This window comes from Equus asinus, chromosome 8, assembly GCF_041296235.1.
Source record: "Equus asinus isolate D_3611 breed Donkey chromosome 8, EquAss-T2T_v2, whole genome shotgun sequence".
NCBI lineage: Eukaryota > Metazoa > Chordata > Mammalia > Perissodactyla > Equidae > Equus > Equus asinus.
This window is the reverse complement of record NC_091797.1, coordinates 29,767,110-29,781,144: the sequence shown is the minus strand read 5'-3', so window position 1 is coordinate 29,781,144 and position 14,035 is coordinate 29,767,110. Positions and strand designations below refer to the sequence as shown.

Sequence of the window (14,035 nt, the reverse complement as noted above, 5' to 3'; positions counted from 1 at the left end):
ACCTCCTCGCAGACTTCACGGACTGCTGCCACACTCGGCTCCTCCTCGGGCTCCATGCCTCCTCCAGGGACAATCCATCGGTCTGGATGGCGACTACTGCTCACAAGTAGCACCTGAAAGTCACAGAGGTCACAGGGGCGGTTAAAAACTCAAAAAGACACCTTCATACAAATTCAGAGTTTAAACAAAGTAAAAGTGCCTATGACCTATTCTTTGTTTACATCTCTCCAAATCACTTCATGTAAGGTAGATGTTGTTTCCGTTTGAAAAGCAGACAATCTGCCTAGTAAGAGCAGAAGGGCATCTGAACCAGTGGCCATGACCTCTACCCTCCCCTCAGACTCTCAGTCACTTGTCCTATCTACCTTCTCTTTCGTTCCTTTCTCTAAAGCCCTGTGAACACAGAGCTGACAGGGACTTAAAAAAAGATTGTCAACGGTGAGCCTGTGAGCGCTGTGAAGGCTGACCAGAAGGAAAGAAGTCCTTAGTCCTGGTTGGCACCATCGTCCCAGCACTTTCCCTCCGAGGTTCTCACTCCTGTTTGTCCCAGTTCCTGCTCCATCAGATGGCCACTGGCCAATATAACACACTACTCTACGCTCAAAGTATACAATGAGAACCTAACCCTCTCACCTACAGGAGAAGTAGAAAAACTTCTTTTCATCACGCTTTCAGCCAAGACAAAACTGGAATGTTTTTACTAGAAAGTTTGATTAATGAAAAAACCCCCACCACACACAAAATGATATAGAACACGGTTTACTAATTTGAATTTAATCAGTATTCTAGTCATGGTTGAAATAAAATTTAGACTTTTCCTAGTTCCTTTTCCTTATCCCTCTCTAGGACAGATGCTAAAAACAAAGTTAGCTGGACTCACTATTTGGAGGTGGAGTTGGGTTGGCATTATTTACAAAACTAAAGGAATCCTCAACTGTTCCCTGAACCATCACTTTCTGATGATGTCTTCCTATTCCAAACCGTGTTCCCCATCCCATCCAACCCCCACCCCCGCACTTAACTCCTACTCTGCAGTCATCCTTGTTGCTGAAAGAAAATGCTACTTCCTCTTGAGCCGTTACAGAAGCCACCAGTGACTCCCCGGCACCTACTTTCCAGTCACCTCCTCTCTCCCTTGAGGCCTCTGCAACTAGCTAGCTACAAGCCCTCGGAAATTCTACCTTCTTCTTCATCCTTAATCCCTTTTTTCTGTCATGAGAGATTCTCCTGATGCTCCTCTACAAACTCTGTGATCTGCAGACTCAGAGGGGACCACGGAGTTACATGAAGGAAATCCATGAATCCATATGCAGTCACCATTATACAGTCCATGGACTGAGAAAATAATGCCTTATGCTTACAAGCACTTTTTAAAAATGTATCTAAGTTCTGGTTTGATTAATACAATGCAGGGTAATTTAAAATAATATAAAATCCACAGTAGTTTTTGGTTGGTGCGTATACATGTTTAATCAAGGGACATTCAAAGTACAATGTGAAGGTTCCATAAAATTTTGCTTTTAAGTAAGAGTCTTCATTGGACACCTACTTCATATACAAAAATTAACTCAAAATGGGCCAACAACCTAAATGTAAGAGGTAAAACTATAAAATGGGAGTAAATCTTTATGACCTTGGATTTGGCAAGATATGCCAAATTCTTAGACATGACACCAAAAGCATGAGCAACGAAAGAAAAAATAGATAAATTGCACTTCATCAAAATGAAAAACTTCTGCATATCAAAGAACATTATCAAGAATGAGAGGGGCTGGCCCCGTGGCCGAGTGCTTAAGTTTGCACGCTCCGCTTTGACGGCCAGGGGGTTCGCTGGTTCGGATCCTGGGCGCTGACATGACACTGCTCATTAGGCCATGCTGAGGTGGTGTCCCACATGCCACAACTAGAAGGACCTACAACTAGAATATGCAACTATGTACTGGGGGGATTCACGGGGGCGGGAAATGAGAAAAGGTGACCTGTAGAGTGGGAGAAAATATTTGCAAAGCATATATCTGATAAGGGTCTGATATCCAAAACACATAAAGAACTCTTACAACTCAACAAAAAGACAAACAGCATTTCTTCAATTTCTTCAGAGAAGATATACAAATAACCAACGAGCACATGAAAAGATGCTCAACATCATTAGTCACTAGGGAAATGCAAAGTAAAACCACCATGAGATACCACTTTACACTCACTAGAATGGCTATAATTTAAAAAACAACAAGTACTGACAAGGATGTAGAGCAATCGGGACCCTCACACATTGTTAGTAGGAACGTAAAATAATTCCGGCACTGTGGAAAACAGGTTGGTGGTTTGAGACTTTTCCTCAAAAAGTTAAACATAAAATTACCCTATGATCTAGCAATTCCACTCCCAGGCATATACCCCAAAGAACTGAAAACATGTACTCAAACACACATAAATGTTCATAGCAGCAGTATTCACAATGGCCAAAAAGTAGAAACAACTAAAACGTCCATAAATGGATGAATGGATAAACAAAATGTGGCACATCCATACACAATATTCACCCATGAAAAGAAATACATGCTACACAGTGGATGAACTTTGAAAACATTATATTAAGTGAAAGTCTCAAAAAGTCACAATCTGTATGATTCCATGTATATGAAATATGCAGAATAGGTAAATCCATAGAGACAGAAAGCAAACCGGTGGTTGCCAATAACTGAGGGAAGAGAAGGGAAGAAGGGGGAGTAACTGCTTAATGGGTACAGGGTTTTATTTTGGAATGATGAAAGTGTTCTGAAACCAAATAGAAATGGTAGTCAGCTGCTAAATGCCACTGACTTGTTCACTTGAAAATGGTTAATGTTTTGTTATATGAACTTCACCTCAATAAAATAAAACTAGTTTTAGGATCACAGTGATTTTTTAAAAGCTAAAAGAGTCACTGCCACTACTTTCTTCTTCAGAGTCTACACTCCAGGAAAGCCACCTTCCAGAAGGTTATCCTTAGTTTTATAATATTAAATTATAAAGCTAAAATAATATACTATTTCCATAAAAGAAAAAGGAGATCATTGCCATACCCATTCTCCTCGATAACTGTGGCCAATCTTACATTTTAAAAAATTCCTTATCAAAAGAAAAATAAACCCAAATATAATCATGTTTGTTAATTCAAGTTAAAAAGTTAAATTAAAAAAAAAAAAAACTCCTCCAAAGCCAAACACTCTAGATAATGGCATTTAAGTCATCTATCTAATCTTCAAGGAAGATTCAAGAAGAAAAAGTAGAAAAGGGGGTTAATCCTTCACTGATTTGTTATATAAATAACAACACGTAGTCTTTCTTCCTAGAGTTCTCCCACTTCCGGGCAGTGTTCACCAGCCATTCTAAACCTAAGCATTCACTTCAAAGGCTGACTAGGGCCATCTAATTAGTTATGGTCTACATGAAAGATCTTTACAGGGACATTTTAAAACTAAAGCAAAGCAAAGAAAATCTCTAACATAAAGTATAATTTAATGTCTAAATTTCAATCAGTGTGAAATATTATTTAGTAAATCTTGTGTTACTGCTTTGCACATTCAAAGCCTAACTAAACGAGGTCAGACTATACGTAATACTGAGGCTGGAGAAAGCAAACCTCATTATTTGCAGTCACACGTCAAAGCAAACCCCATTACCAGTAAACAGTTCTTCTCGGTAAGTTTCCTTGACAACCCATCAAACATTTATTGAAAAAAAACAAAATAAACTATTCCTTACTTTAGCCAGAGGCTTCACTCCTTCCTACTTGATAAAACAGTAAGTGGTGTTCTGGTCAGCAAATTCTTATTCTGAAACTTGATTTTTAAATACAAAATTATCTAAAAAAATTAAATGGCAAAGCTCCTAAAAGATCCTGAAAACAACACACTAAGAAAACAAATAGAATTTATCATTTATTCAACAAACATTAAGCATTATCATGAACCGGGAACAGGAGAGGCAGAGATGAAAACCTCTGCGATTTTGAGGCAGATCAGAGTGGGGTATTGGCCGGTCAGGAAACAGACCTGTTACGAAGCTCTTGTCATCGAGAGAGATGACATCAGTGCAGAGATGGAACACACCCACCCATATATGAGCTCTTGGATTCATGATACGAGTGGCCCTGCAAGGACAACTTGTTATCCACATGGACACAGAGGAAAATCATTATATTGATTAGGGACACGTTCATAGCGAAAGAATAAATAAATGTACAGAAATTATAAACTTCATGGGAGGAGATTTACATAAAGGGCTTCAGGGGACCAGTAACGTTTCATTTCTTAGGAGTTTTTTATTGCTTTAATATTGTTTAATACAAATTTTCCAAAGAATATAATAGAAAGCCACAGTCTCTGCGCTAAAGAAACTGAGTATCTACCTGGCGGAGTAATAACACAGGGTGAGGAGTGCTTTAGTTGAGGCATGCATGGGATACCACAATGACACTGAAAAGAGACACCTAACCCAGGCTGGGGGGAGGCGGTAGAGGGACGGTAAGGGAAGGTTTCTTAAAGGAAGAGACCTAGTTGAATCCAAGCTCAAGAAGGACTCTTTTCAACAAAGAATCATCAGAAGCCTACTGTGTGCTCTTGTGCTTGGGACACAAAAGCAAGGTAGACACAGCCTCAGCTCTTAAGAAATTTAAAGTCCAGTGAATGAGACCAACAACCAGACAGGTGACTGATTACATTTCAGTGACTGTGCCAGAGACCATAATGCTCGCTAGATGACCACGCCTACAGTATCAATCCCCTCTTCCTGTTAGGTGGGCCCATTTGACTAGGTGTGGCTAATGAAATGTGAGCAGAAGGGACACGTGTCACTTCTGGGCTGAGGCAGGGAGAAGTCTATCCAGTCTCTCTCTTCCTCTGTCATAGGGCCCAAGGATGTGCTGAGTTCCAGCTGATAGAGCTACAAGCCTGGGCCCCTGAACGGAAGAGAGTTCCAGCATGGAGCAGAGCCTCTGAAAACCCATGACTGATAGGCATCGTAACAGAGAATACAACTCTGCTGTGCTAAAACAACGAGATTTCAGGGTGAACTTGTTACTGCACATAACCTAGTCTATCCTGGTTAACGGTGAGAGGTCAGTGAAATGTCTAAGGGTCTGTTCAGTCGACTGCCTCACCTCCAATCCCTAAGCAGAGTCTGACCCATAGAAGTGGCCAATAAATGTCTGATGAGCAGATGAAAGAATGGACCAATGACCGACTGAACAAACAACTGCTTTAAAAAGGAATGCGGAGAGCACAGAGAAGGGGTTACTTAGCAAGGCTGAACAAAAAGGCAGGGGTCCAATTATAAACTGTTTGGATTGAAATGTGAAGGCAGGGGGTAAGTCACTGAAGTTATGTAAGCAAAGCAATGACATAACCCAATTTGGATTTTAGAAAGGTCACCTTGACTTGGGCTGGAGATAGACAAGCCTGGTAACAGAATAGGTTTCTGTAGTTAATTCAGGTGGAGAAAGAATGAGGACAGAAGTGGGAGTTGGAAGGAGATGACAGATTTCCAGATATACAGAAGGAAGAATCCACAGGACCAGCTGACTGACAGAATGTAGGCTGGGTCAATGGTAGAGCTGCCCTCCAAGGGGAATGTGGAAGGGTCAGTGGAAGAGGGAACCACAGGGAAGTTTCCTCTAAATATCTAAATTTGAAAGTTCAGTGAGAAGTCTAATGAATATTTCTAGTGGACAACCATATTAATGTGGGACAAAGAGCTGAGAAACAGTGGTCTCAGACTCTTCCAGCCAGGATGAGACTAACACAAGGGAAAATACGTGCATTTGTAAAGCCCTAGCTAGATGAGCTGTTCCCATTCCCCGTAACCACCCTGCACTCCCTTTCGCGTTGGGCAAATTTCCATTTGCACTGCCAAGAGTATAGTGGGGGTAGATATATTCCAGGTATCCCAGGTTACAGTTTTGGAAATATTTTCCTTAAAAATTCGATTATCGGGGCCGGCCTTATGGCCAAGTGGTTAAGTTTGCGCACTCCGCTTGGGCAGCCCAGGGTTCAGATCCTGGGCGCGGACACGGCACTGCTCATTAGGCCCTGTTGAGGCGGCGTCCCACATGCCACAATTAGAAGGACCCACAACTAAAATATACAACTATGTAATGGGGGCATTTGGGGAGAAAAAAGCAGGGGAAAAAAAATAGATTATCTATTAAAAATAGATAATCATGAAATTATCCTGAATAGCAAGCTATATTTCTTAGATACATTACTAATTTCCAGAAAATTGCATGCAGTAATACATCTAACATGATCTCATTTCCACCAATGCAATGTCCTCAGCATTCAACAGCCCCTCAGCACAGCCATTACTGCCAGAGAGTTCTGCTGGTACCCCAGATGGCACGAGGGCTGCACCCTATCAAATCTAAGATATGCCCTGCAAACTGCTTCTACAGACAAGCCCTTTCTAATCGTTTATGTGTCCTTTTTCAAAAATAAGGCTAATAGTGAATAATTATCTGCACTTGCTTGGATCTCAAATAAAAGAAGTTTACTGCATTTTACAGAATGTTTTTGAAGAACAGCTGCCAGAAGTTTTTGTGCACAATGAGCCAATAAAATGTTTAAAAGATGAGTAAAGCTGAGTATGAGGTGAAATAACTTGTTCAAATTACATCAATAAACTATCACAAGGCCAAGCATTAGCAGTTTCCGTCTGTGGAGTTTTAAAACCATTCTACTCTTTAGATTTTTTTTTCCTACACAGGAGCTTGAAATACTACTAATAGGAGGCACAAGTAGACATAAACAGTCAGTTTACAAAATGCCTTATAAACATTCCTTCATTTATCTAGCTAATCAGGTTGTTTATTTAACAAAAGAGGAAACTCCCTGCCTGGTACAAAGAAATAAAATACTATGCTGTGAACAGATATTCTGACAGTTTTTACTTTGGAAGCAACAAGGTATTTTAAGAAACGTAAGAAAAGGTAGTCACAGACACAAACTGCTATACACAGATATCATTCTTAAGTATGTGTAATACCAGACTTCTAAGTGAGAATGTCCTGTTCCGCCTTTTCCAAATTAACGTCTAAATGTTAAGAAAACCACACACAGAACTTTCTATTGCCTGGTATTCAATGATGTTTTTTATTTCTAAAAAGAAAACTAAAGAAACCAGTAAACCTGGCCATATTTGCAGGTTATATAAAAATAAAAACAAAGACTGAAAGTTGCTGAATTACACTGTTTGAACAGTTGTTTCTGTAAACCTTAACCCCTTCCCACAACCCTTGTAAATAAACACTGAAAGAAAACAGACTAATGCGGGGGGGTGAAACAAATAAGAACAGCAGGTGACGTTTATTCAGTGCCCATTTTGTGCCAGGTGCTGGCATTTTACATATTCTATTTTTAATACACCGTCTCTAATTTTCAAATAACCATGCAAGCCAGGTATCATGGAATTCTCCTCATTATAGTGATGAGGAAACTGAGCCTTAGATGATTTGGTGATATGGCAAAGGGCACCAAAAGGGTCAGCACTGAGCCAGGATCCAAACCATGGTCTAGACGCCACACTCTGACCACCAGGCCACTGAGAGCCTGTTATACCACGATATAGCTAATCTTCCATGAAAAACCCTCTGAAAACTTAACTGCCACTGGATAAAAGCCTCAACGTGATTTTCTCCAGGCCAATATAGGGAAAGGAAAAGATGGAGCAGGCATTTTAATCTAATCCTTGATTCCCATCACTTTTCAATATTCTCTTCCACGAGCAGAGGCTATTATTTATTACATCTTTCCCAGGCAGAGGTGTCTTCTACACGGAGGGGGACTATGCACTCCTCTATATTATACAACTTTTTTACACCTTCTTTTCTGAAAATGTTTATTAATACACATAAAAAATGACTAATTCTCAATATGAAGCTCCATTATTTTTCACATTTGTTTAGAAACTACCACGTTTCAAGTAACTCCTTCTTAAGCATGTACTCCACAAACAGTTGCTGTCCAGTCATTATTCGCTTAGAAATGAACTAAGGCATGAGGGGGTAAAGGGCAGAGACGTACGAGCATACGTAAAGCTTATCCTTGAACAGCCCACCCTCTAATGCAGGACGGGCAAACTGTGGCCCATGGGCCAAATCCAGCCTACCACTTGTTTCTGTGTGACCCATGACCTAAGAATGGTCTTTACATTTTCAAAAGGCTGAAAAAAATCAAAAGAAGAATATTTTGCGGTATGTAAATTTATATGAAATTCAAATTCCAGCGTCCAATAATAAAGATTATTGGAACCCAGCTATGCTCATTCACCTACCTATAGTCTGTGGCTGCTTTCAAGCTACAATGGCAAAGTTGAGTAGTCCTGACAGAGACCACATGGCCCACACAGCCAAAAATATTTACTATCAGGTCCTTTACAGAAACATCTAATGAAGGGCCCAAGTCACAACATCATGTTGATAAACGGCTATTACGGAGGAAAAAAGATTCTGAGAGGGTCCCAGAACGCTTCTCAAGAGGAAGCTTTGAGCTGGGCCTAGAGGAGGAATTTACTGAGCCCAGCAAGAAGAGGGGTTCCAGGCAAGAGGCAATGCGACTGCAAAGGCACAGATACAGCAAACAGTATACATACAGTCATGCGCCGCATAACGTTTTGGTCAATGACAGACCACATATATGATGGTGGTCCCAAAAGATTAGTACTATACAGCCTAGGTGTGTAGTAGGCTACACCATCTAGTTTGTGTATGCACACTATATGATGTTTGCACAACGATGAAATGCCTAAAAAGATGCATTTCAGAACGTATCCCTATTGTTAAGCGATGCGTGACTGTATTAAACCAAGTGAACGCTGAGAAATTCAAGTAGTTTGATGTGGTGTAGGGTGCATGATGGGAAGGAGGAAGAGGGCCACAAAGGAGGGACCAGCATAAGAAGTTCACACACAAGTGCACCAAAGAGTTACGGCAACTGGGAATCCTCCTTGGGTTTTAAGGAGAAAAATGGCAACCTCACTTGTGTTTGAGAAGCCTGAATCTGGAGGCTGAGTGATGGGCTGGGAGGTGGGACTGAGAGGTCAGTCAGAGAGGATAAGGGAGATGGAAATAATTGGCATCCCAGGAAACAGGGAGCACCAAGTGGATTCAAGTCATATTTAGGAGACAGCAATGACAGGAACTGGCCATTAATCAGAAAGGAGGGTGCCGCAAGATGGATGTAGAGGCTAAGGCTTCCTACTGGGGTCAATAGGTGGACAGAGATACCCATTTCTCAAGAAAGAGAAATACAGGAGGGGAGCAGGTAAGAAAGAAAAAAAACAGTTTGGGGTACCTATAGGAAAAGTTAGGCTTCCAACAGTCTCTGTATATAATGGGAACTTCAAAACCTCAATTTAAATGTCCATTGGAAAGCATTCACCCAAGAAACAATGGTTTCCTCTGTACAGTACAATTGGCGGCACTAAGGAGGGGGAGGCATTTACTTTAAAACCTTGTGTACAGCTTGAATATTTCAGAACAAGCATTTAAGACTTTTATAATTGGCCAAGAAGAATACCAAGCATTATTCCCTAGGAAATTTCTGAAAGCCAAACGGAGTGAATGAAATATTTAGAACATTCAAGTTTCTTGAGGTCATTAAAACAAACAAAGCCACAGCAACAGCATTCCTGACATCTATAAACTGCATTATTTTCCCACACACACTCTTAGAACTATACGAACACATTGTTAAAAGACAGGTATTGCGTCCCCAAAGCGGCATCAACCTATCAATCACATTTCACTCTAATTTCCGATGCCAGAGTTTAAACCCCAGTGTCTACTTGCTACAGGAGGACAATCGGGAGACGTGGGCCACGGGTCTGCCTCTTCTATCAACCCACCAAACGGGTGCAGAAAGAAATTCTCTTCTCTGGATTTCAGCTTTCTCAGTTTTAAAACGACGTGGTCCAAATAACCTCTAAAACCCTTCCAGCACTAACATTCTAGTGTTCTAAAATTACACAGGTGTATGTCTTTAGACCTGGGATCCCTAATTACACTCTTTTTTCAGAATCTGTTTTCAGTAGTACTCACTGCACATGTTGAAAAGGCACAAAAGGTCACAAAGCGAAAAGCAGGCCTTCTCGCCTACCTCTGTCCCCACAGGTGAAGGATTCTTACGAAAACTTTTTGAGCTATTCTAGCACATACACTATAGTTATTTCTTCTTTTCTTTCCTGCTAACCCAAATAGTACTCTATCAGACACACTGTTCTACTTTACTTTTTCACTTAAATCGTGGAGATCATTTCCTCACTACATACCAAAGAGCATCTTCTTTTTTTGTTTTAAGTGACCACGTGGTATTTTTAAAACTTTATTTTAAAAAATTCCAAACATACACAAAAGTAGACAGAAAATACAATGAATCTCCAAGTATTCATTGCTCAGCTTCAATAATTATTAACGTTTTGCCTATCATGTTTTATTTACTTTTACCCCACTCTCAGAGTATTTTAAAGCAAATCCCAGCCATCAATATGTTGTACCACTAAATACTTCAGTTATGAATCACTAAAAGATAAGGACCTAAAAAAAATATACCACAATGTCATGATTACACCTAGCAAAATTAACAATTTCTTATAATCATCTAATAAACAGGCCATATTGCAATTCCTCCAATTGCTTCAAAAATGTTACTTTACAATTGGTTTATTTAAATGAAGATCCACACCAGGTCCAAAACTGCATTTGGTCGATAAGCTTTAGTCCAGAACAGTTCCCTCTCCTGGCTCTTTGTTTTCAAGCTAGTTATTTAGCGAAGAAAACAGACCACTCATCCTGTAGGATTTCCCACAGTCCTGCATTTGCTAATGGCTTTCCTTATGGTAATATTCAACTTGCTCCTCTATCCCCCATATCCTCATATCCCCAAGTCATCAGATTTGGAAACTTGCTCAGGTTTGGATTTGGTGTTCTGGCAAGAAAACTTTACTGAAGGTACTACATACTGCCTATAGCATCGCATTGTGAGACACACAAGATCTGATAGCACCTTTAGTGATGAGAAGATGAAACTGTGGTTTCAAGTGTTGTCACACGATCTGTCATGGACACATTACAGAGCTCACCATCAGCCTTTCATTTAATGGTTCTAGCATCTATTAATGAGAGCCATCTATATCCATGATTTCCTTACGAAACACAAGTGGTGACTTTCTAATTCTATCGTCTCTTCTGTATTTATTAATTAGCTGGAATTCTACAAAGAAGAAACTTCCCTCATTGACAGTTTGATTACCCTAATATAGGAAAGGCAAGGTAAATGCTTAACTTTTTCCTCCTTATTTACTAATTTTCAGAATAATAAGAGTGTGCCCAAGCAACCTCCAAATATTTTTGTTATTGTTCTATCAGTAACTAGTAGATTTTTATATTTCATGTGTTTTAGTCAACTGCAGTCATTCATCTTTTGATGCTCCCATCTTTAACTAGTCAGAGCCACTTCAGGTTGGCTCCTGTCTCCCTTTTTCTCCAGCACTTCATTATAAAAATTTTCAAACATAAAGCTAAGTTGAAAGAATTGTACAGTAACCACCCATATGCTTACCACCTACATTCTACCAGTAACGTTTTACAAATCTTGTCTACCTCTCATATCTTTTTGGTATAAATCTTTAATCTTGGGTAGTTTTTTTGCTTTTTGTTTGTAAGACGTCTCAGGCTCATCTTAAGCATTTCCTGCCCCAGACCTGAACTCAGCAGTCTCTCTAAGAGTCCTGGCCCCTTTACTGGGAAATGATATTTAGAGCCTCAATTTAGCTTCTGGATGCTATTGGGTTGCCATGGCTTCTAAGGCTTTCCAACGACAGATAAGAAATATATATTATTAGAAAGAAGACAATAAAAATTAAAATGTAAATATCACAATAAAGTGAGGTACGTGAATTTTTGGATTTCCCAGTGCATATGAAAGTTATGTTGACACCAGACTGTGGTCTATTAAGTGTGTAATAGCATTATGTCTAAAACAACAATGTACATACCTTAATTAAAAAGTACTTTATTGCCTAAAAATGCTAACCATCATCTGAGCGTTCAGTGAGTTGTAATCTTTTTGTTGGTGGAGGGTCTTGTAAAAAATGCAATATCTGCAATGCACAATAAAGCAAAACGCAATAAAACGAGGTATGCTTATAAGTATCTCTGAGTTGTCCTATAATTTAATAGTTTCAAATTAACAACACTATTAACCATAAAACTACAGTTTAAGATTTCTTTGTAGTTCTCCTTAGCCTAAGGATAGATCCCACTAGAGATGTTCAATCAAAACACTGTTTTGAAGTCACATGAAACATTTACTTTCTGTATGATTATGCCACTAGCTTGATATACAGTCAAATTCATTTTTTCCTATTTGTTTTTCATTTTTAGGAACTGTGTTTTGCTGTGACTGAAGTATAATTCATGTACATTGGAATGTATAGCTCATCAGGGTAGAGTTCAATGAGTCTGACTACTGCACATACCTGAACCCACACCCCTATAAAGATACATGTTTCCATCTCCAGAAAGTTCCCTGTGCCTCTTTCCCGCCAGTGCCCCCAACCCAGAGGCAATCACTGCTGTAATTTATACCACCGTAGATTAGTTTTTCTGGTTCTGGATCTCCATATAAATGAAATCATACAGTAACCACTGGGGATTTTACTGTACAGATGTTCCATAATTTATTTAACCAGCCCTCTTGATAGACATTTTGGGTAACTCCAATTTCTGCTATTAAAACAATGCTAGAGGGGCTGGCCTGGTAGCATAGTAGTTAAGTTCACATGCTCCACTTTGGTGGCCTGGGGTTTGCAAGTTCAGATCCCAGGTGCAGACCTACACACCACTCATCAAGTAATGCTGTGGCAGCGTCTCATATACAAAATAGAGGAAGATTGGCACAGATGTTAGCTAAGTGACAATCTTCCTCAAGCAAAAAGAGAAAGATTGGCAACAGATGTTAGCTGAGGGCCAATCTTCCTCACCAAAAAAATAAAATGCCATAATAAATAGCTGTATACATGAACCATTGCCCACATGTGAATATATCAAGAGTTCATACACTTATTCACTCACTCATTCATTCAACTAATATTCACTGAATACCTACTCCAAGTCAATCACTGTTCTAGGCACTGCAGATACAGCAATTAGCAAAACAAAAACCCTGCTGTTGTGGAATGCATAATCTAATGGGAGAAGACAAAGAATAAACAAAAATAATATTAGCTGGTCATAAGTCCTAATAAGAAAAACAAGGTGGAATAAGGAAGAAGAAATTAAGAGAGTACTCTTTCAGACAGGGAGGTCAGTGAAGGTCTCTTCTAAGAGGTGATACCTGAGCACAGACCTGATAGCAGTGAGGAAACAAGCTTTGGCTCTCTAGGGAAAGGGCACCTCAGGCAAAGGTACTCTCAGGAGCAAAGGTCCTGCCCTGAGGCAACAAGGTACTTAACGTCAAACTAAGGAGGTCAGAGTGGCTGAGCAGAATTAGCAAGGGAGAGAGTGGAAGGAGGGGAGCAGGTCATAGAGGGCTTCACAGAACAAGTTAGGGAGGTAAGGACTCAGGGTCTTATCCCAAGTGAAGAAGAACACCCTCTGAGAAGAACACCTAAAAACATTTTAATAGAGTCACTGGGTGCAGGGTAAAGAACAGGCTGCAAGGGGGTACAAGGATGGAAATAAGAGACCAATTAGGAGGATCTGTGTTAGTCCAAGGAGAGAAGTGAAGATGGTTTAGACTAAAGGGGTAACTGGGAGCAGTGAGAAGTAATAACATCTTGACTCTATTCCCAAAGGTAGAGCCAATATAATTCCTGACGTGGGTTATGAGAAAAGAAGTCAAGGGTGACTCCAGTCCCTTGGCTTGAGCAAATGAACGAGAAGGGGAGATGCAGGCTTGGAGGGTAATACCAGTTCAGGTTCACGTGTGTTAAGTCTAAGATGCCTATCCAATACCAAATGGAGAGACGAGTCTGCAGTTCAACAAAGAGGTGAGAGCTG

The 14,035-nt window shown here is 40.0% G+C and overlaps 1 protein-coding gene across 2 annotated transcripts in view; it reads right to left on the bottom strand.

Moving 5' to 3' along the window:
* NUDT3 (nudix hydrolase 3) overlaps nt 1-14,035 on the bottom strand; it is a 112,765-nt gene that overhangs the window by 54,347 nt on the left and 44,383 nt on the right. For both annotated transcript variants that reach the window (XM_044776479.2, XM_044776480.2), the window contains exon 2: nt 3-113. In XM_044776479.2, coding sequence (XP_044632414.1) covers nt 3-113 — 111 coding nt within the window. The remainder of the gene's footprint in view (nt 1-2; nt 114-14,035) is intronic.